At 39.1% G+C, this 24603-nt stretch overlaps 2 protein-coding genes across 6 annotated transcripts in view; both read right to left on the bottom strand.

Annotated features, from left to right (window-relative positions):
* The window catches only part of LOC149237750 (S-adenosyl-L-methionine-dependent methyltransferases superfamily protein), a 277949-nt gene that overhangs the window by 80478 nt on the left and 172868 nt on the right, over positions 1-24603 (bottom strand). The window lies entirely within an intron of this gene.
* Positions 15628-16399, bottom strand: LOC149237751 (uncharacterized). Its single transcript, XM_089372767.1, has 2 exons — positions 16233-16399; positions 15628-16108 (listed from the first exon to the last, which is right to left on the bottom strand). The coding sequence occupies exons 1-2, from the start codon at positions 16397-16399 to the stop codon at positions 15628-15630; spliced, it is 648 nt and encodes a 215-aa protein (XP_089228893.1).

The raw sequence follows: 24603 nt of genomic DNA, 5'->3' as shown, positions 1-24603 counted from the left end.
GCAGCTCCACAGCTCCAATCTGCCCCACGAAACCCCAGCGTCAGCCTCTCTCTGGCCCAATGTTAGCCCAGCATCACTCTGGCTTGGCCTGTGTCAGCCTCTGGAGGCACTGTGTCAGCCCTCTGGCCCTCTGCGTCACCCACACTGGCCCTCTGAGGCACTGCGCAGCTCCTGGCTGCCTCTGCGTGAGCCCTGGCTGGCTCTGCATGAACCCTTGGCTGCTTCTACATCCCTCTCTCCGGCTACTGCGCTGATCCTCCTAGTGCTATCTTTGTCTCTCTGCTTCTGTATTCACTGCCCCTCAACTGCAACTCTGATCACTCTCTCAACTTTCTCAACTTTCTCAACAAACCCAACCCCAAAAAGTCGAAATCTTGATCAACTCGGTGTGTTCTCCAAGTGACCCTCAAGCCTCCTCTTATAAATTTCTCGTTGGCAATTCAATGGTCGAGATTAAGTCCCTAATAAACGGCTAAGTTCAACTCTGGCTTGATCCATGACTTTTGGACCCTTCTAACACAGTTTTATATTAATTCACATTAATAGTTTATTTTCCCTAAGTTTATACTTAGGGACTGTTAAGTTTTAGGTATGTTCTATGCTAAAGCAATTTATTTAATTTATTTTTCCATATTAGCAATCACATCAGCATAAAGTAAACTACAGATAGAACATGAATATAAATCGCAGAAGACAAGCCAAGACAAAAGGACACAAGATGTGGCGCTAGCCAGGGACAAACCCCACAATTTGTGGAAAAACCCTTGATCAATTCTTCTTTTATGTTCTTCAAAGTTCAACAGAGAGAGAGAGAGAGAGAGAGAGAGAGAGATAGTACATTTACAACAGAAGTCAACCCTTTGACTTATCTGGATCTGAGCATAGATCATTTCTTATAATGATGAGATCAATTGAAGACATTCTACTTCAACTGAATCTCCAAGGTGATGGCTTCACCTATCATAGTACCACATCTAGGTCCACTTGTTGCATCACTGCATATGACGCCATGCTGCAATAGTTGTGATTATCATCATGCTGCCCATGTCCATGATCTTATCATGTTGTTGCCCTTCATGTTCATGATCTTATAATGCTGCCTATGCATCATCATCATGCTGTCCTATATATCATTGTCACATCACAATCAGAAACATTGTCCAAATATCACTAAAGTCGCTGCCCAAACATTATTGTCATAGGAACAAATATCTCTTCCATATATCATCGCCATTCATCACTTGTCAAGAGAACAATATCACTGCTATGCATAACTGTCATAAGAGTAAGTGACACTACAATAAGCACAGAAGATCACTGTCAGAAAACTCTGTCATATTGTCATATTTCACTGTCATATGTACAGAAGATGGGGTCTGATAATAAGCCCACTTGACTACCCTTAAGCTCTTCCATATATCCATTTTTAAGACTCCAAATCATCTATCTTCTAAAAGCCCTTGTTGTCCCTCTCAAGGGACTATACTTGGAGCTTTACCAAGCATCTTCTTACAGCCCATTATACCAGAATTGCAAACTGTCTAATCTGGACCATAATATCTGGCAAATACATCATTATAAAAGACAAGCACATACCTGTGATGGACGTCATATTTTTGTCCACAAATACATTTCGACCAATGCACAGGATCCTGAAATTTCGGCCCTGGTTAGGGCTTTCTGTGGCTGCTACGACAGCCCTACTATACAGCCTTCAAACCTCTTTAATTCCTGCGTTGATGGTCAAGGGTACTGCGGCCTTCTTCCTGCTCCTTGTTGGGCCTCTCGGCCCTCTCAAAACAGACTTTTGTCCCATTGTAAAACTCAAAATCACTCAGCGGCCTGTGCATAGAGAATAACCCTTGCCCTTATGCCCAAAGCTCCTCTTTACAGGCTCAGCTAGCCTCCTTCCTTACTTGGCCAATCAGATCATAAACAAAAGACACAGAAATACTCCTCTTCGCACTTTGGCCAGAGCTCTTAAGCCTGCGGATACCTCTTCATCACTGCGACTTGACTCTTCATGACTGCAGCCTCATGTCCTTATGACTGCGGCTTCCTTTACTGCCTAAACATATCCTCTACAGTTGTGTTGTATATCTTTCCATTACAACGTGTATATCATTGATAGCGTATATGCTCCTCTATGTACAGCGACACAAAGGCATCCATTGACTTTGATTAGGGCTGCTTAGAACAGCGTATTAGTTCATGACTGCGTTCTCCATCAGGGCATCATCATACTAGGCCAGCGTAATCCATAGTGTATCTCCTTCTCCAAAAACCCAAGACGTGGAGAGGAGATAACTTGAAGAGAGTTGTACTAATGACTGCAAATCCTCTCTTATTTATACTAAAAGCGGATGATTGAATAGACATGATGTTTGGGTTTCTAGAGCCTACATAAGAGCTGGTCGGCTTGATAATAATTACATAAACAAAATAAATTCATATCTCCATAAATACTTATCGGAATCGGATGATATTTGGATCAATCCTACACCTCTCAACAAGAGGGATCCAATAAAAATATCAACTGCCATAAATAAGCCAACCCACATGGTGTTTGGCCCTAGTTGCCAATTTAACAGGGACTCCATTAAAAATATTAATTATTTCAATATCTCCCAAACTGTTTAGAATCTGCCCAAACCATTCTGGGTATTGGAGATCTCATGTGCCTTAAACTCTCCACCAATTTCCGTGGCTAGAGCACATCTAATGCTACCTCAAATCAACATACATGAGTTGCCAATTTTCAACATATTGAAAGTGGTCTCCTTGACAAAATCAAAGTTCAATATGGTAGAAAGGTTCAGATATTGGATTATGAGAAGTTTGCATTTCATTTCCACTTACATCGCTACACCATACATATGCTTATGGGTTGCTCTTTTAATCAAGTGGCTTATAAGTGGAGGTAGCGGTCTTCTGCAAGACAGTTTTGTGCCTTTTCTCCTTTGCACTTGCTCCCAAGTAAGGAACGTGTCACTTTAAAGGATAAGCTTGAGTCATAAGCTGGAGTGCTCAGTGGTCCAAGTGTGCTCTCCCATTTGGATACATTTGCAAATAAGGTCCTTGTGGCAATTGGGGTATTCACTAGCACATGGGATAAGACCGATAAGTTCATTAACAGTGGAGTCTTTACTCAAGCACAAGGTATTCATCAAGTGCTTCGGGAGGATCAATTCAAGATTTTATCATTCCTCGACTTCACTCCCCAAAGGAGGGCATTCTAGGGGAGTGTGTCGTTGATGATAGTAGCATCAGAAAGGTACTTCCACGCAAGTCTAAGTGTCTATATGTGTGGAAGTTGTCCAAAGGTACTTTAACCTTCGCAAATTACTTGAATTAAAGGAATAATTAAAGTAATGGCTTTTTATAAGAAAATCTAAACTAACTTAATGAAATAAAAAGGTTATTTGCATTAGTGAATTAGATAAATCTCAATCATCGTTATCAATTGAACTTCAAATCTAATCTCAACACTAAATCATTTTGGAGATTAGAGTTGTGGGTTGGGTCAATAACTCAAACTTATAAAAGGAATGGTAGGCTTCGGGAACAAATACATCAAGTGGGCACAAGACAGTGAGATAGTGAGATCTTAATGGTTCGGTAGAGAAGGAATTCAGCCAACTGTGCAAGGTTCAGAGGAAGAAGAACAACGGAAAACAAGGGAGAAGAATTCAGCAGCCAGCAGGATCAAAGGGCAGGTTTTGAGAGTTTGATCAGCTGGAAATTTCCAAGTTTTTGTTGTTTGAATTTTACCTCAAAGGGCAATTTTCCAATAAGAGAGCCCTTATATGAAAATAATTTATTAATAAAACAACAGATTTGAAAGGAAAAAAAATCATGTGTGCATGTGCATGAGATTTGTGCCATTTTTTGCATTTGATGTTTATCTCTTATTTAACTGTTAAAATTCCAACAGTGCTTTTTATTCAGTAGATCTACAATTAATTAATTGATGGCAAGGTATTTACTAGAGAATGAGTTGTCAGTGGCTAGAATTTTAAATTAACATGTACGCAATCCATTTCAGATATTTTTTTTCCTTTCCCACCTATCCCAAACCTGAGGATTCAAATATTCAGGCTCAGCTCATTGGCGATCCCTTGGCTTCCTTGAAGAATGGGTTTACTTGAAAGGGCAAAGTTATGCTCATTTAAGGTATTGTTGAAGACTATTCCCTACCAAACTCCTAAGCCAACAATGCAAGGAGATGGAATTGGTGGTAAATTGTTTTTCCAGCTACCTCTTTCTCTAGTGATGGCCAAGGTCTTTGGTGGTCGTTTATTTTTTATTGTGATGTGTTTTGGTAAGGAACCTTCTAGGTTCCTTTTTAATGTTAGTATGCATCTTTCTAAGATTCTTAGTGTATAGGAGGTCACTACGACATTATAGTATTATATCTCTTCTAATGCATAGAATTTTCCATCTAGAAGGCCCATACGGTCCACCCATATAACTTCTTGTTTAAAGAGATAATATATTATTTTTCACTAGCTCGAGTCATTGAGTGTTTTGAGCTTCATGAAGGAAACCCTAGTATCACCCCCTGAAGTTGGTTGCCTCTATTGCATGGCTCACTCAATGTCCCTAGAAGGTTAGGCGCTATAATCAATGTTGACAAGTTTACATTGGGTACCACTACCCACCAATAGTCGGTAAACCCTAGGAGAAAAATTTTCTCCCCATTGGTCAACCAACTAGCCAATAGTCCTATGATGATCCACAAATAGCCTTATTTCAAAGCTCTCCATCTATACTTGAGTCAATGCTCACTCCCATTTATCATACCTCTTAAAGGAAGGTAGGTGATTTATCAAAAGGTGCACTAACCATTGTTGTAATCTTGTGCTTTCATCCAATGTTGCACAAAGCGCGATCGGGATTTAATCGGCGCCGGGAAAAAAGCGGAAAAAATCGACAAAAGCGGGAAAAAAGCGGAAAAAAGCGGGAAAAAAGCGTTTGGCACAAAAATATTCATTTTTTTTTCATTTTTTTTCAATTTTTTTAATATCTAAACCATCTACAACATAAAATAAATACATTGACACATAAATATGATAAAAAAACTAATATATAAGATGTTTAATATCATTTCTAGCGCTAAAATCACACATAACATTGAATCATGTCCTGAATAGTAAGTCCTGAGTCCCAAGTCCAACTCAACCTCAAAATATCAACAAAAAATATGATAATGTATCTCATCATGTCATAATGTCATATACAATAAAATGAAAGTCTAATCCTATTGATTTCCTCTGCCCCTCTTGCGAGAAAATGGCACAGCTTTCTCTTTCCCTCTAGATGTAGAAGCTGGTGCCTGTGCTGGTGGAAATGGCAGTGGAGTCTGACGTGCTCTAGAAGCTGAAGAACTAGTAGTAGCAGCTACAAGAGGCTGAGGTGGACGGAGACCACGTCCTCTACTGGTGGTAGTGGTAGCCCGGGTAGCCCGGGTAGGCGGTGTCACCTCCTCCTCCTACTCCTCCAACTCCTCCTCCTCCTGCTCCTGCTCCTGCTCCTGCTCCTCCTCCTCCTCCTCCTCCCCCTCCTCCTCCCCCTCATCCTGCACTAACCAATCCTCAGTGGGATCCATGAGAGGCCTCTCGGTCTCAACCCTCCATTCAGCAGTGGTGTCAATCCCATCCAATGAGATGGCTTCCGTATCAGGTGTCTTCTCTAGTTGTTTCACCCACAATCGAAGATTGTAGTAGACATAGACCATGTCATTAAGTCTATGGGACTCCAACCTGTACAAAGTTCATGAAATAATAAATTAATAATTAATAATTAATATTATAAAAAAAATATTGTTTAAAACTTTAATGAATTCAAAAATTTATTTGGAAATTTGCAATATTTTAAATGTTTAAGTGTTAACCTATTGCGCTTCTTGTTGTGTATTTTTTCAAATACACTCCAATTGCGCTCACATCCCGAGGAGCTGCATGTTTGGCTGAGGATGCGTACGGCAAGATTTTGCAAAAGGGGTACTCTGCCACCATACATCTTCCACCATGCGTCTACAACAAAATTACAAATAAAATTTTAAATAAACATAAGAAAAAAATGGAATTTGAAGAAACAATGAAATTTGAAACAAAGTTACAAAGTACATACTACAAACTAAAAAATACCTGGCATTTTAATCCTCCTATCAATGACAGCCATCTCAAAGCCAAATGTGCCACCTGACAACTTATATTGCTCAATTTGTCTAGAGATCTCCATACGTTCTTCTGGAGATCTCACCATCTTCTGGACACAGGTTAATAATCCTTCCACGACCTCAACATCAAAATTAAACCCACATGCATAAGAAAATGCAGGGTTCAGGAAAAGCCCAGCAGCATGAATGGGACGATGGAGTGTGTTGTTCCATCGCTCATCAATGACTTCCCATAGAAGGAGTTGTCTCTGAAACCCATCATCTCCCTTATCATCATAGTAGGACCGAATGGCTTCTTTGGCCCTGTCCATGGCTTCATACAAATAGCCCATTGCGGGCTTCTCACCATCAACCAACCGAAGAACCTTTACCAAAGGTTCTGTAACAGCGCACACCTCCTGCACTCCCGCCCAGAAGTCTTCCTGGTATGAAACTAGTCTGCAGACGGCCTCTCCTTCTGGTTTGCGGCTCATTGACGAAGCACGCCACTCCTCTGAAAGAAACATTCTCTTCAAATCCCACATAGAATTCAAGAGGGATTGAAGAGATATGAAACTCGTCGCAAACCGTGTAATGGCGGGGCGCACCAACTCTTTGTTGTTGGTGCATTTTCTCATCAAGCTAAGCACAGATGTGTGATTGTAAATAAATTTTGTGATGCTTTTTGATGAGTCAACAACCTCTTTGACAAAGGGAATTTTCCCTATGTCCTCTAACATCAAATCAATACAATGGGCAGCACAAGGTGTCCAAAATAAAGCAGGATGCCTGTCCATAAGCATTCTACCAGCAGCAACATAATTTGCAGCATTGTCCGTTATGACTTGGACAACATTTTCTACACCCACCTCCAAAATAAACACATCCAGCAAATCACATAAAGTTCTTGCATCTTTGATTTGATGAGTTGCATCAACAGATTTGATAAACATAGTCCCCTTAGGACAACTAACCAAGAAGTTTATAAGGGTTCTCCCCTTTTGGTCAGTCCAACCATCTGACATAACAGTGCATCCTGTTTGTGCCCATGATGCCCTAAAATCCTCCAATCTTTGGGTGCAGTCACGCTTTTCATCTTGAAGAAGCCGGCCTCTGAAATCATGAAGAGAAGGGATTTTGTACCCCGGGCCAACACTGGCAATAGCATCAACAGTAGGTTGGAAAAATGGATTATTCCTTATAATGCTGAAAGGAATATCACTCCAGAGGAGAAATTTTGTCATCAACTTGTCAGCTTGTTCTTTTTCAGTTCTTTTTAGCATTGAACCAATAGTTGGTTGTGAACCAGGTGTGGTTTGAGGAACAAAATATGATGATGCAGCTACCGGATTGACTGACGCTGCAGTAGAACCAGTGCCACTTGGCCCACTTCCTTCAACTGACCTTTTTAGTTGCCTTTTGAGTTCTTCTTTGGCCTCTCTAGTGTGCTCTAATTCTCCCAATGCTCTCATGGCTTTTTGGATAATTTCAGCATTTGTATTTAGACAGGGCCCCACATCATGTCCAGGGATTTGTGCAAGGTGGAACTTCAACCTGTACACCCCCCCGAATATTTCCTTTCCACACAACTTGCAATACAAGTTTTGTCTATCATTCGGAGTTTTAGGGTCACCATATTCCCAGAAAGGATCCAATTTCCTTGGCATGTTTGTTTTTGAATTTTGAATTTGCAAACCTATGGAAAAATAAGGATTAGGAAATAGGAATTTAGGATTACATAATACAAAATACAATTTAGCATTTACAAAATTACAAGTTAATTATTTCCAAAATCCCAATTTCTAAACCCAAGTTACCCAACCAAATGCCAATGGCAAATGCCAAAAAACAATGAAAATTCAAAAAAAATAAACAATGTTTAAAAAAAATGAGAAAATAAAAATAAAAAATTGGTTCTCATAGTCATAACAAATTACCCATCCCAAATCAATGAAAATTTTCAAAAAATTCTTTAAAAACAATGAAAACCAAAGTTTTTATAGAAGCAAAACCAAAAAAAATTAATCTACATACCTCTTTTATGGACAAATTGGTGATCTTGGCTTGGATTCCTCCTAAAAACGCTTGGATTCGCTCCCAAATCCGACGGAAACCCTTCAGCTCCTCTCCCTCACCTCTTCTCCTCCTCCTCCGCGCGGACAGCACAATGAATAAAAAAAAAAATCGATTTTGCATATAAAAAGCCCGCTGCCCGCGCCTCTGCCGATTTTTTCATTAAAAATCGCGATTTTTTAGAAAAAATCGCGATTTTTTCAAAAAATCGCGATTTTTTTCGATAAAAATCGGTATAAAAAAAAAGTGGCGATTTTTACGGATAAAAATCGCGATTTGATCGGGCAGAGGAAAAAATCGCGATTTTCCGATAAAATCGCGATTTTATCGCGATTTTAACAACACTGCTTTCATCTAATGTTTCGGGCATACTCATATGGATCACAGGACAAGTTGGATGACTGACTGCTCTAAATTGTACCCTTGTCCCATACTTCACCTGGAAGATTATCCTTTGCCCCTCGTCCAATGTGATCTTTCCTAAGGTTGTTGGGAATCACAATTGTCATTAAACCAAAACCCGCAGGGTGTTAGTCAACAATCACATCACCAAATATAAGGATCCACGAGAGGTGGTTAGTCCATGACGTGAAACGCACGGGAAGTGTTGGTTTATCCAATGTCTAACAATCTCCCCCCCAACATGAGTAGAGTGCGTATCAAAATCATGACCTACGCTCTGATACCACTTGTTGGGAATCAAGATTATCGTTAAACCAAAACTCACATGTGTTAGTCAACGATCACATCACCAGAGATAAGGATCCATGAGAGGCAGTTAGTCCATGTCGCGAAACACACAGGGATCGTTGGTTTATCCAATGTCCAATAAAGGCCCCATTCTACTACTAATAGGAGGTATTGATTGATATAGCACACCCAAGGTAATCCATACTTACCACCTTCCACTTATGCCTTATATCCACTTACATCCTTTGGGTTGATTGTCATTGGTCATTGGGACTAGCACCCTATATCCTCATCTTTGAATCAAGGCCAAGAAATTTTCCCTAAGAGATTGACGCAACTGAAGGAAACAAAAGCATAAAGCCACAATTGAAAGAAAATGAAAAATGCAAAAGATGGTTGGTAAATGTAACAAACACATGGACAAAAGCCTAGCATGAGCTCTACCCCCCTCATTAGCAATCACCTAATTCCTAAGCATTTCATGCTCTATCTAAATAAAGGAACTTATGAATGTCCCAACCCTAATGAGTGATAAACTACTACATCTCAAGGGGTATTGGAAAGGCATAAAGCAATTTGGATCACATAAGTTGTCCAAGAAAGAAAGAAAAATCATTAATGTAAAACATGCACCAAAGGGTTGGAAAAAGTAAGACAAGGAAAGGGGTAACTCATAACTCCACGATTGCTCCCTCTTATCATCATTACAGTCAAAATTTTGGACCTTCTGTGGCTGGCCCCATGGCTATGGCCATCTTCCTTGAAGTCCTTCCAATTCCATAACCACATTTATCATATGAATCTATGCATTGATGAGTTTAACTAGGAAATGTCCCTCACCTAGGGGCTGGAAGTACCTAATAGGGCTAACTTTGTAATCATCCATAACATAAGTGTGGTAACTTGCTTACAAGTCACCAACTAGAAAGACTTTTAAAGGAAAGGTTTGTGTGAAGCATTTTTGTGCGCCTAGCATTGAATATGGTCCACTATGATACTTTAACGGTTTTTGCCTCTAACGATTTGAATCTCACTTAATCTTGAGAGAATGTTCCAAGCAAGGTTACTTGGGAGCGGGATCGGAAGCGAGGAGCGAGAGCAAGAGCGGTGAGTTACATTTTCAAAAACTGGTTTGGGTGTGAATCGGGAGTGAATTTTTATATAATATATATTTTACTTGGGAGCGGGAGCGGGAGCGAGGAGCGAGAGAAGGAGCGAAAGCAGGGAGCGACATTTTCAAAAACTTAAGGTTTGGGAGCAAATCGGGAGCAAATTTTTATATAATATATATATTTTTATTTTTTTATGCATATATGTCAAGAAAAGCATGTAGAATGATGAATTATATATAATAAGCATAAAAACATGGATTGAACCATATAACATCAATCATCTAGAGGTTATAATCTTCATCAACCATGTCCACAAATTAGTAACATACAACATATCGGCTCTCATGATTCATCAATCTTAAAGTTTCAAGCTTTCAAAATTCGATATATAACATCTATCATCATTGATCACAAAAGTTGTAACCTGTACTTGTAACCATTACCATTACCAAGTAACCAAACGGTAACAAAGAATATCTAACATGAAATGAAACATTTCAACTTTCACGAAGCATCATATTCATAATTCATTACCTAGATCACCAGATTCGCCCTAGAGGCCCCTCGAATCGCGAATCCAGCGAATCCGACACAATTCGGTACGGATTCGTGTCCAAATTTTATGACACGTCGTGTCCGAGGTCGTGTCACGATTTTGAAGAGCGTGTCGTGATTTTGGAAAACGTGTCCTGTTTCCAAGACTCGCTAAGCCCAGCGCGGGTATGAAAAGGGCGTGTTTGCTCGTTAATAGTTTCATTTTGCAAGTGATTTGTGCTGTTGGCAAGTGATTGTGCTGTTGCAGCAAGGAGAATCGACCACCGGTCCACCAGGGAACTATTTAGTATTAAGTTATTGTAACCTTGCATAGCATGATAGCAAAGATTCTTTTTTATTGGCTTTTATAGGTCTTGGCCTGTATACACAGAACAGTTTGAGACTCAAACGATTGTATGCCTTGGACACAAACGATTGATCAATGAGATCATTGCCCACTGCCCAGATATCACATCAATCGCCTACTTGGAGATTACTGATTAGCAACAGCCAATAAATTAATAATTGTTATGGTTTACTTGATAAGTTATAACTTACTCATGAAAGTCAAAATATTTGACACATTCATCAGGTTTAGAAGGAACTCATGCAGCCGCAGGCAAGTCAGTAAAAGTGCTAACTGCTACCTACTCATAGCCCACTCAAAAAATAGGTTATTAACTTATTAATAATTATCATAGCCCACTCGAAAACTAGGTTATCTGAATAAGTAATTGGAAGGTGAATGTTGATAAACTAGCCGTGTTCTCATGGCTGCTCTTGGAAGCTACTATTATATCCACTCCAGACAGCATTGAACTCAGACAAGGATATAATAAAATGGTTTGGAACTTTAACATCTTTGTATACTAAGATCGATACACAAGATACTACTTATGAATCATAACTTATTATTTTAAAATATTTATTATTAACAAATAACATATATGAGTCTATGACCCTTCAGATTATTTTCAATGACAAGTTACAACATAGCAGTGAGCACATGTCAAAGTGAGCGAAACTCAATATTGACAATGCTGCTTGTTGCTTAAAGCCGTCAAAAAAGATGTTTAAAATTAAGAAGTGAAGACTGTTGTCAAGTCTGAGTTGGTTGTGACCTTGACTAAGTTGCTCAAACCAAGTTAAGAGCAGACTTGGAACAGTTTTGGAGTCCCTTTGTAATGCACAAACTTGATATTCTTTGAGCAGCCTTTGAAGAAGACTTAAAGCAGTTTTAGGAGCACTCTTAAGGTTACTTGTAGTTGTCACAGACCTTAGTTGGCTTGAAAGTTGAAACTTTAAATGCAACATAGAGGATTTATTAACCCTTCAGATTATTTTTAATGGAAACGTAGCAATGAGATGTGTGAGGCCAACAGAGGTGAGGTGTCATTGCCCAAAACTGCTGCACTAGATCTGATTCCTAATATGATGCCAGACTGTTCTGAACAGTGGAATCTATTTAATAATTTAATTATAATTTATGTGTATTGTAACCTTGAATTTATGTGTATTGTCTCTGTTCTAAGACTGGCATTTCAGCAGTTTGTTCATTTTTTTGCATTTTTAAATTTTTTACAGCAGTTTGTTCATTTTTTTTACAGGTTGAGGTAACAGTGTTCATGGCTCAATCAAAGGCAGCAGTTAGGGGGCAAAGGAAGGGCAAGAATGTCATGGGTAGAGATGCCCCTCCTCCCCCAATATCATCAGAGTCTGCTGCAAGTAATGTTGAGGGAAGAGGACTTAAAGACAATGATAAATATCCATTGTGGAAATATGTCACAAGAGAGGATGGGCCAAACAACAAGGGAAAGGGAGGAGGCAATGTGCAATGGAAATGCAACTTTTGTAACATTTCTTTCAAAAGCACATATTACCGTGTGAAATCACATTTGTTGGCTTTACCTGGTTGTGGGATTGGATCTTGTAGAGCTATTACTTCACAAAAGAGAAAAGAATTGGAAAATGAGGCCAATGTTGGTATGGAACATGTGGCACTGGCTTCAATATCAAAAAAACCAAGAATGAAGACCCCCTTCCATTTTTGAGGAAAGCCACCACCAAATTTCCATTTGCGAGTTCTACTTCTACTAGGGGACAAGCATAAAAAAGAAGAGCACTTGGTCCAATGGACAAGATTTTCCAAAAAGAGAGACGGGAAGAGCTTGATCTCACCATTGCCTTCTTCTTCTATCAAAACTTCATATCATTTAATGTTGCACGTTCACCTTTATTTGTTGAGATGTGCCGAGCTCTAACTCAAGGGGCTCTAGCAGGGTATGTACCTCCTGGGTCAGAGAAGCTAAGAACCACATCGTTGACAAAGGAAAAAAAAACAGGTGCAAAAAATGCTTGAGCCTATTATGGCATCATGGCCAACATCTGTGGTTAGCATTGTTTCTTATGGATGGACAGATCCAGCATGACACCCAATCATCAACTTCATGGTGTCTTCCTCGAATGGTCCAGTTTTCATGAAAGCAATGGATACACTTGGCGAATACAAGGATGCACAATTTATGGGTGAGCTATTTATTAAAGTTGTTGAAGATGTAGGTGTTGAATCTTGTGTGCAAATCATTACAGATAATGCACCTGTTGGCAAGGTTGCTGGCATGATTGTGGAAGCTAAATATCCACAAGTATTTTGGACACCTTGCATTGTCCATTCATTGAACTTAGCACTGAAATCCATTGCTTCTGATGTGCTTTGGATTGGAAGCATTATTGAGGATGCAAGACATATCCATAACTTTGTGCAAAATCATACAAATGCCCTCACTATCTACAAGGAGTACAGCAATCTATCATTGTTGAAGATTGCTAATACACGGTTTGCATCTTCATTCATGATGTTGAAGAGGTTGAGGGAGGTCAAGACCGCTCTTGGGTCCATGGTTATTTCTGAGTTTTGGTCTTTTTGGAGAAAGACAGATCAGGCAGCCTCTAAAAGAGTGAAGGACACGGTACTAGATGATGCTTGGTGGGAGAGGGTAGATCTAATTATTCAGATCATGGACCCTATCATTTCTTTGCTTCGAGTTGCAGATACAGACAAACCCATCCTAGGAGAGGTTTATGAGGGATGGGATTCCATGATTGAGTCTGTGAGGAGCATTATTCTACAGAGTGAGTGCCCCGAGTATGAGACATCACCAGAGGCCTTCTGCGATACTATACATGATATTCTTGTCAGCAGATGGGACAAGAATTGTACACCTTTACATTGTTTGGCTCACTCATTGAACCCCAAATACTACAGCCACGAGTGGTTGAATGGTCGACCTTCCCGCAGATCCCCTCCTCACATGGATGGTGAAATCTCACAGGGGAGGAAAGAGGCATTCAGGCAGATTTATTAGGATAGTGCATTGCTTGCTAAGGTGGAGGATGCCTTTGCAGAGTTTTCCATTGGCACTGGTCGATTTGGGGGTTATGATGTGATTAGAGATAGGGGGGTTAAGAAGCCCTATTCTTGGTGGGCAAATCATGGGGCAACAAGCCCTCCTCTTCAGCAGTTAGCCATGAGGCTCCTCTCTCAGGTGACTTCATCCTCTTGTTGCGAGAGGAATTGGAGCACATATGGGAATTTGCATAATGTGAAGAAAAGCAGGCTTGAGCAGTCCAGGGCAGAGACAATGGTGTATGTGCACACCAACCTTCGTCTTATTTATAGGCAGAGGGAAGAGTGGTTGAGGGGAAAGACAAAGATGTGGGATGTCTTTCCTGATGATATGGGTCTGGACACCACTGTTGAGTTGGCATTGGCCAACATGGATCTCAGTGATCCAGTGCTAGACCCTGTTAGTTTTGATGACTTAGAGGGGTCAACCTCCATACCAGCAGATGCAGAGGCGACTATGGATACAGGGGAGGAGGAGGATGCAGAGGAGAGCAGTGGGGACCATGATGATGGGGACAGTGATGCTGATTCTGATGCTGATTGATGCCTTGAGGCTTGTATACCTGTAGGCTGTAGTTGTTTTATATTTTCTATTTCTATTTGCCATTGGCATTGCACCAACACTACCTATGTAACACATTTTGATTTGATGACTTAATGAGAAAACTACAGTTGTCAGTGTGTTTATCTTACTATCTTGTAGTTGTAAGTTGTCTTTCAGCTATGAATTATGAATCATGATTTAAATTTTTAATAGATTTATCGTTTATGTGACCAGTACCACTGACATTTATTTGAATTTTGTATGTACTATGCATGCTAATAGCTATAGATGAGGATCTATGTTTGAAATCAATAAATTTGTATCATTAATTAAAATTTGTGTAAGAAATATGATAATATCTAATTTTTAATATATATATATATATATATATATATATATATATTTAATAAAATAATATATAACGTGTCCTGTTCCGGGGGGTCAGCGTGTCTGAATCCGACACCACAAATCTCGAATCCTACGTGTCTCGAATCCCTGTGTCAAGTGACTTAGTTCATTACCAATGAGTTATAAATGCCGACTTCAAACTTCAAACTTAAATTGTCATATATTGTTTACAAAAAAAACCATAATAAATATGAAAGAGTCATAGTTATAAAAAGTACTAGAAACTAGAAAAGACAAGTAAATCTATTATCTACTACTTGACCCTGTTGCCACAAGAAATTTTTAATTTCTTGTCTCGTGCTTTATTGAGAGCAATGTTGTTAAAAGCGCGATCGGGATTTAATCGGCGCCAGGAAAAAATCGGAAAAATCGTTAAAATCGGGAAAAAATCGGAAAAAATCGGGAAAAAATCGTTTGGCACAAAAATATTCATTTTTTTCATTTTTTTTCAATTTTTTTAATATCTAAACCATCTACAACATAAAATAAATACATTAACACATAAATATGATAAAAAAACTAATATATAAGATGTTTAATATCATTTCTAGCGCTAAAATCACACATAACATTGAATCATGTCCTGAATAGTAAGTCCTGAGTCCCAACTCAGCCTCAAAATATCAACAAAAAATATGATAATGTATCTCATCATGTCATAATGTCATATACAATAAAATGAAAGTCTAAGACTCTAATCCTATTGATTTCCTCTGCCCCTCTTGCGAGAAAATGTCACTGCTTTCCCTTTCCCCCTAGATGAAGATGCTGGTGCCTGTGGTGGTGGAAATGGCAGTGGAGTCTGACGTGCTCTAGAAGCTGAAGAAGTAGCTGTAGAAGTAGCAGCTACTGTAGGTAGACAGAGACCACGTCCTCTAGTGGTAGCCCGGGTAGGCGGTGTCACCTCCTCCTCCTGCTCCTCCAACTCCTCCTCCTCCTGCTCCTGCTCCTGCTCCTCCTCCTCCTCCTCCTCCTCCCCCTCCTCCTCCCCCTCATCCTGCACTAACCAATCCTCAGTGGGATCCATGAGAGGCCTCTCGGTCTCAACCCTCCATTCAGCAGTGGTGTCAATCTCATCCAATGAGATGGCTTCCATATCAGGTGTCTTGTCTAGTTGCCTCACCCACAATCGAAGATTGTAGTAGACATAGACCATGTCATTAAGTCTACGGGACTCCAACCTGTACAAAGTTCATGAAATAATAATTAATAATTAATATTATAAAAAAAAATATTGTTTAATGAATTCAAAAATTTATTTGGAAATTTGCAATATTTTAAATGTTTAAGTGTTAAGTTGTTAACCTATTGCGCTTCTTGTTGTGTATTTTTTCAAATACACTCCAATTGCGCTCACATCCCGAGGAGCTGCATGTTTGGCTGAGGATGCGTATGGCAAGCTTTTGCAAAAGGGGTACTCTGCCACCATACATCTTCCACCATGCGGCTACAACAAAATTACAAATAAACATAAGAAAAAAATGGAATTTGAAGAGACAATGAAATTTGAAACAAAGTTACAAACTAAAAAATACCTGGCATTTTGGCCGTCCTATCAAAGATAGCCATATCAAAGCCAAATGTGCCACCTGACATCTGATACGTCTCAATTTGTTTAGAGATCTCCATACGTTGTTCTGGAGTTCTCACCATCTTCTGGACACAGGTTAATAATCCATCCATGATCTCAGCATCAAAATCAAACCCACATGCATAAGAAAATGTAGGGTTCAGGAAAAGCCCAGCAGCATGAATGGGACGATGGAGTGTGTTGTTCCATCGCTCATCAATGACCTTCCATAGAAGGAGTTGTCTCTGGAACCCATCATCTCCCTTGTCATCATAGTAGGACCGAATGGCTTCTTTGGCCCTGTCCATGGCTTCATACAAATAGCCCATTGCGGGCTTCTCACCATCTACCAACCGAAGAACCTTTACCAAAGGTTCAGTGACAGCGCACACCTCCTGCACTCTCGCCCAGAAGTCTTCTTGGTATGAAACAAGTCTGCAGACGGCCTCTCCTTCTGGTTTGCGGCTCATTGGCGAAGAACGCCACTCCTCTGAAAGAAACATTCTCTTCAAATCCCACATAGATTTCAAGAGGGATTGAAGAGATATGAAACTCGTCGCAAACCGTGTAATGGCGGGGCGCACCAACTCTTTGTTGTTGGTGCATTTTCTCATCAAGCTAAGCACAGATGTGTGATTGTAAATAAATTTTGTGATGCTTTTTGATGAGTCAACAGTCTCTTTGACAAAGGGAATTTTCCCTATGTCCTCTAACATCAAATCAATACAATGGGCAGCACAAGGTGTCCAAAATAAAGTAGGATGCCTGTCCATAAGCATTCTACCAGCAGCAACATAATTTGCAGCGTTGTCCGTTATGACTTGGACAACATTTTCTGCACCCACCTCCAAAATAAACACATCCAGCAAATCACATAAATTTTTTGCATCTTTGATTTGATGAGTTGCATCAATAGATTTGCTAAACATAGTCCCCCTAGGACAACTAACCAAGAAGTTTATAAGGGTTCTCCCCTTTTGGTCAGTCCAACCATCTGACATAACAGTGCATCCTGTTTGTGCCCAGGATTCCCTAAAATCCTCCAATCTTTGGGTGCAGTCACGCTTTTCATCTTGAAGAAGCCGGCCTCTGAAATCATGAAGAGAAGGGATTTTGTACCCCGAGCCAACACTGGCAATAGCATCAACAGTAGGTTGGAAAAATGGATTATTCCTTACAATGCTGAAAGGAATATCACTCCAGAGGAGAAATTTTGTCATCAACTTGTCAGCTTGTTCTTTTTCAGTTCTTTTCATCATTGAACCGATAGTTGGTTGTGCACCAGGTGTGGTTCGAGGAACAAAAAATGATGATGCAGCTACCGGATTGACTGACGCTGCAGTAGAACCAGTGCCACTTGGCCCACTTCCTTCAACTGACCTTTTTAGTTGCCTTTTGAGTTCTTCTTTGGCCTCTTTAGAGTGCTCTAATTCTCCCAATGCTCTCATGGCTTTTCGGATAATTTCAGCATTTGTATTAGGACAGGGCACCACATCACGTCCAGGGATTTGTGCAAGGTAGAACTTCAACCTGTACACCCCCCCGAATATCTCCTTTCCACACAACTTGCAATACAAGTTTTGTCTATCATTCGGAGTTTTAGGGTCACCATATTCCCAGAAAGGATCCAATTTCCTTGGCATGTTTGTTTTTGAATTTTGAATTTGCAAACCTATGGAAAAAATTAAAAATAAGGATTAGGAAATAGGAATTTAGGATTACATAATACAAATTACAATTTAGCATTTGCAAAATTACAAGTTAATTATTTCCAAAATCCCAATTTCTAAACCCAAGTTACCCAACCAAATGCCAATGGCAAATGCAAAAAAACAATGAAAATTCAAAAAAAATAAACAATGTTTAAAGAAAATGAGAAAATAAAAATAAAAAATTGGTTCTCATAGTCATAACAAATAACCCATCCCAAATCAATGAAAAATTTCCAAAAATTCTTTAAAAACAATGAAAAACAAAGTTTTTATAGAAGCAAAACAAAAAAAAATTAATCTACATACCTGGTTTATGGACAAATTGGTGATCTTGGCTTGGATTCCTCCTAAAATCGCTTGGATTCGCTCCCAAATCCGACGGCAACCCTCTCCCTCACTTCTTCTCCTCCTCCTCCGCGCGGACTGCTCAATGAAATAAAATAAAAATCGATTTTCCATATAAAACGCCCGCTGCCCGCGCCTCTGGCGATTTTTTCGGTAAAAATCGCGATTTTTTCAAAAAAATCGCGATTTTTTTAAAAACTCGCGTATAAAAAAAAGTGCCGATTTTTATCGATAAAAATCGCGATAAAATCGGATTTGCGAAAAAATCGCGATTTTCCGATAAAATCGCGATTTTAACAACACTGATTGAGAGTCTCCTCCTAAATAGTCGAACGACCTTGGTGCTCCTAATTAAATACAAGTTCCATACCCTAGTACCCTAGGTGTTCTTGATTATTAGGAGTCTCCCCCACATATAGGGCTTGGTGCTCTTGATTAAATACAAGTTCCATACCCTAGTACATGACAAAATCCAATGGAAACATTGCAATCCCCCCAATCCTAAAATCCTGAAAAAATGATAAGTCTGTTGGATTTTGAGTGAGATCTAAACTTCTACTTTTTGCATATGAAATCCAATGAGGTCAGAACCACTCTCAAACATCCTGAGACATTTCATGGTAATGTTAAAAATTTAAGAAATTAACATTACCATGAACTGCATATCAACACTAGGGCCAAATTCTTGTTTCCAATCTTCAATAGCTCCCTCTATCACTCTTAAATTAGTAGGGAGCGAAATTTTTTTAGGGAGCACGTTCCCGAGGTCGCTCTTGATGCGCTCCTGCCTGTAGCGTGCTTCGGGAGCGGGTTCGAGGGGGAAGTGGGTCGCTCCCCCGCAACCCTGGTTCTAGGTAGTTTCACAAAGATAAAATGGGTGTCCCTCGAGGGATTGCTTTTCACCTTTTTAGCACATTGACGAGGACGTCCAAACCAGATATGAGCGTGCTTGAAAGTTGAAACCTTACAAAGCCAATGATGCCCTTCCAGAGATCGGTGTTGGACCTTGAGGAGCCCAACATGGACGTATGGCCCCCTTCTTCACCTCCAAATGTTGAAGTGCTAAGCCAAGAAACCAAGGCATTAGATTGATTGATGATGTGCCCAAAAGATCCAGGACTCCCCCAGCCTAGCCTTGTACCTACTTGAGAGGTGTAACCTTGTTCAAGAACCTGGATGAGGATGGAGATCACTTGAGATGATTTGGGAGGCTTGGAACGCTCCCTTTGAGGCTACCATTGTGCCCTAGGGCTACCACGTCACCCATGCATGTCCTATGAGGATGATGCCAGCCTTCTTGATTATGACATCTCGGGTGAGGAGGTGTTACTTGGAGAAGCACCCGTGCATCTTGATGATGCCCCTTAGAGTGAGGAGGATTCTTGAACTCGCCTTGTCACTTGCTTAATGGATATGACACATTTATGAAGGAAGACATCATGTTGGAGAGTTTTCCCTCCCACATGTGTGGAGGTTTTATGACATTTTATTATGATTTATCCATTTGTAAAGTTATCTTTGAATATGGGAGGTTTTGTGATATTTTATTATGATTTATCCATTTGTAAAGCTATCTTTAGGTTGCCTTGTGACTATTAGACTTGATGAGCACTCTAAGCAAACTTTTAGGGCTTTTCATTGTAAATTAAGGAAAAGTGACTTGGTTTCCCTCATATAAATAGAGGCAAGTCACTTTCCATTGGATCATCATCACACTCACTTCTCTTCTCCTAAGAGAGTGCACACTAGGGTTTTCCTTCTTTCTCTTATACATAATGGCTAAGTAGAGTGTGAAATGTCTTGGGGAGGATATTTATTGCATGAAGACTATCTTGTAGATTGATGAAGTGATTCTTGCATGAATGGTGTAAGTTCAATGTTATTTTCTTCCAATTTGCATGTAATTCCTAAAATTAGGGTTTATATTGTGCCATATTTAAAATTGCAACATCTTTCATGAACTCTTACTTCTATATGTTTATGCAAAATTTGTCATTAAGGAATCCATGAAAGTAAATTGTTTTCATGCATCCTTTGAACTTAAATCTCCTATAAAAGAAGTTGTTAAGGTGTCCAAGGGAAGCAAATTGTCTTCCACCGTTCTTCATCTAAGGTCCTCCTACCTTAACCTCAACACATTCGACTCCATTCCCAATTGAATAGAGGCACTAGTCTAATTGTTTTGATCACTTTAAATTTATGTCCTTTCTTCATTTCATGATAGCTAGGGTTACGGCTTGGTCTAGATTTGCATTTTGTAGCATTTTTTACGTATACGCTATTGTCCTGTACATGGCTACTTGGGAGCAGGAGCGGAAGCAGGAGCAGGGAGCGATTTTGGGAGAAAATTTTGTACAATATATATTTTTATATATTTTGATGCATATATGTCAACAAAAGCATATAGAATGATGAATTAGTAATAAAAAATACAAAATCATGGATTAAACCATATAGCATTATTCATAATAGTTATAATCTTCATCAGCCACAAGTCCACAAATTACAAGTTCTCATTTATGTAGCATGTAAGGGAACACATAACCAAAATAGCATCAAGTCCAATCCATCTCTGAACCGAAAATACATCAACAAATAGGCTCTAGATGGCCTTTAACATCCAAAAAAATAATGCTACAACAAATACCTACATATCATCAAAATCGTTGCCTATCTTGGGATCTTTGTCATTAATATCACCCTCTAAGCATTAACATAAGATAGAAAAAACATAGCATGTCATGTCAAGATTTTGTTTGAGTGATGGGTACATTTTTAGTAGGGTCATGATAGAGGAGTTCGGCAACCAATGTCACTAACATCAAGGTATATAGAGAGCTTGGTGCTCTTGATTAAATATGAGTTCCATAACCTGACCAAATCCAATGGAAACATTGCAATCCCCCCAATCCTAAAACCTTGGAAAACTGATAATTCTACTAGATTTTGAGTGAGATCTAAAATTCTACCTTCTTCATATGAAATCCAATGAGGTCAAAACCACTCTCAAACATCCTGAGTCATTTCATGGTAATGTTAAAAATTTAAGTAAAAGGATGATTCATTTTCATCCTTTTACCTTAAGAATTAACATTACCATGAATTGCATATCAATACTAGGGCCATAGGCTTCAATATTAGTCTGCCCCACTCAAAAACTCTTGTTTCTTTGAAAAAAAAATTGTGTTTCAAACATCTTTATGGAATATAAAATATAAAAAAATTGTGAAGAAAGCCAGGGTGCGAGTTTTTTTGCTAGAGAGGATTCAAGTTTTGGGGGGGTGCGCTCCATGCAGCCCTAGTCCTGTAGGTAGGAATTGCATTTATTAATGTTAAAAAAAAAATCTATCATTTATTACATGCTCCACCATCAAAATTAGGGCTCACGCCTAGGGTTTATGTTTTTGTTTTATGCATTTTCAGCAAACAAAAACTTAAACTTGACCTATCCCTTGCTTACCTCTTTGATAGCCTTTAATCCTTTGTTGATTTTATCATTTATAGGTTATTTCTTGGTTGTTATATGGTTTTATATGTTGTAAATCTGCCCATTTTTTAAACCCTAACCTACAACAATATTTCCTTAGTGTATTGGGGTTGGTGGAGTGTGTACTTGAATATTTTTAACTCTTATCCAAACCTCCAAGGTTTTGCTCCACTGCAGCCCTAGTCCTGTAGGTAGGAATTGCATTTATTAATGTTAAAAAATAAATCTATCATTTATTACATGCTACACCATCAAAATTAGGCCTCAAGCCTAGGGTTTATGTTTTTGTTTTATGCATTTTCAGCAAACAAAAACTTAAACTTGACCTATCCCTTGCTTACCTCTTTGATAGCCTTTAATCCTTTGTTGATTTTATCATTTATAGGTTATTTCTTGGTTGTTATATGGTTTTACATGTTGTAAATCTGCCCATTTTTTAAACCCTAACCTATAACAATATTTCCTTAGTGTATTGGGGTTGGTGGAGTGTGTACTTGAATATTCTTAACTCTTATCCAAACCTCCAAGGTTTTGCCAATACCTTCTTCCATAACCATTAAGCTCTTATCACCCTTGAACCATCATTTATCGAAGATAATTCTACATCATATTGTTAGCAAGATTCCTAGAGAATCACTTATCTTACTAACTAAAGGTCATCTATCCTTTAAGCCTTGCCAAGGAAGCCTCCCTTGTGGGGATAACATCAGACCACAAAAAAACAAGAGAGAGGCCATTAAGGTGACAGCGGTGGCTGATTTATTTGTTGCCCTAAGACCTAGGTTGCCAAGTGAGGCTTTGCACTAGGCTGCGAAATTTTGCAGTAATAGGTACCATCCACAAAATGCGGTGAAGTGGCCAAGGTTTTCCCAATGAGGTTTTCCTAGAAAAAGAAGAAAATAAAATACAAACACACACACAACCCCAAGGTATAGCTCAGTTTGTTTGAACCTTTCCCCTAAGGAATAATTCCCAAGAGGGTCACAAGGATCCATTACTGATGAGTCCCATAGGGCACCAACTACTATTGAAGAAAGAAAACACACATACACAGCTCCAAAGTATAGCTCATTTTGTTTGACCCTTTCCCCTAAAGCATAATGCCCAGGGGGTCACAAGAATCCATTCCCAATGAGTCAGATAGGGCACCAACTCATGGCTAATACCATCCTCCATCCAGAAACTCAAGTAAGATAAGGAAAATATGCAAAATGGCACTGCGGAGGTACCAACTTCCTTATTATTCAATTAAGGGAAGGAGTGTCTATGGTATTATTTCTCTACTTAAGAGCTACTTTTGTGTCAGTAGTTACTCTATTTGAATCCCCCTATGTGAGGCACACTAATCTATACCAACAGTTTTACAAATGATAGCATCCACAAATGTGGGGAAGCATCCATTAGGAGTCCCTTCAAAGTTTTTCAAGGAGAAAATAATTATATATATATATAGACACAATTTGGTTTGTTATCTACCTTATCCAAACATATCATTTCAATTGTTTTTCTATAATTTTTCCATATACAACTTTGTACCTGTATTTGTATCCATGTCTTGGTAACTTCGCTATGCATTGATTTAATTTTTTATTCTTTTGCATTAATCTAAAACGGCCAAAGATAGCCCACGAGGTGTAGAGAAGATGATGAAAGGGTGTTATGTTAAGGCACTCCATGGTGTAAAGGTCACTCATTCAAAACTCTGTGGGCAAAAATCCAGTCATGCCAAGGGCTAGTGTGCCCCAAGCCAATTGCGATCCCCGCATAAATTTGACGATTAGATGCCCCTGGGTCACGGCTACTCAAGCCACATGTTCAGCATGCCACTCATCTCAGGCAAGGTTACTTGGGAGCGGGAGCGGGAGCAGCAGCGAAAGCGGATTAAACCATATAACATCAATTATCTAGAAGTTATAATCTACATCAACCACGTCCACAAGTTACAAGTTCTCATTTATATAGCATGTAAGGGTGCACATAACCAAAATAGCATCGAGTGCAATCCATCTTTAAACCAAAAATACATCAACAAATAGGCTCTAGATGGTCTCTAGCATCCAAAAAAGTCATGCTACAACAAATAGCTACATATCATCAAAATCATTGTCTATCTTGGTATCTTTGTCATTAATATTACCCTCTAAAAAATTAACATAAGATAGAAAAAATGTAGCATGTCAAGTCAATATTTTGTTTGAGTGATGGGTACATTTTTAGTAGGGTCATGATAAAGGAGTTTGACAACCAATGTCACTAACATCAAGGTACATAGAGGACTTGGTGCTCTTGATTAAAGACCAGTCTCATACCCTAGTACATGACAAAATCCAATGGAAACATTGCAATCCCCCCAATCCTGAATCCTGAAAAACTGATAAGTCTGCTGGATTTTGAGTGAGATCTAAAATTCTACTTTTCCATATGAAATCTAATGAGGTTGGAACTACTCTCAAACATCCTGAGCCATTTCATAGAAATGTTAAAAATTTAAGTAAAAGTGACATTCTCCTTTATCTTTCATTTTCATCCTTAACACTACCATTAATTGCATGTCAATACTAG

The sequence above is a fragment of the Pinus tabuliformis genome, chromosome 8, assembly GCF_031772625.1.
Source record: "Pinus tabuliformis cultivar Carrire ecotype Pingquan chromosome 8, CPIR1, whole genome shotgun sequence".
NCBI classification, from domain to species: Eukaryota; Viridiplantae; Streptophyta; class Pinopsida; order Pinales; family Pinaceae; genus Pinus; species Pinus tabuliformis.
The sequence above is the reverse complement of the archived record's forward strand: the minus strand, read 5'-3'. Positions and strand labels throughout refer to the sequence as shown.

Bases quoted from the DNA above. Each gene is read 5' to 3' on its own strand.
- LOC149237751 (XM_089372767.1), bottom strand. From the start codon at position 16,399: ATGTTTATTTGTAATTTTGTTGTAGCCGCATGGTGGAAGATGTATGGT. The intron at 16,109-16,232 runs GTTAACAACTTA...AACTTTGTACAG, and splicing joins CACAACAAGAAGCGCAATAG to GTTGGAGTCCCGTAGACTTA.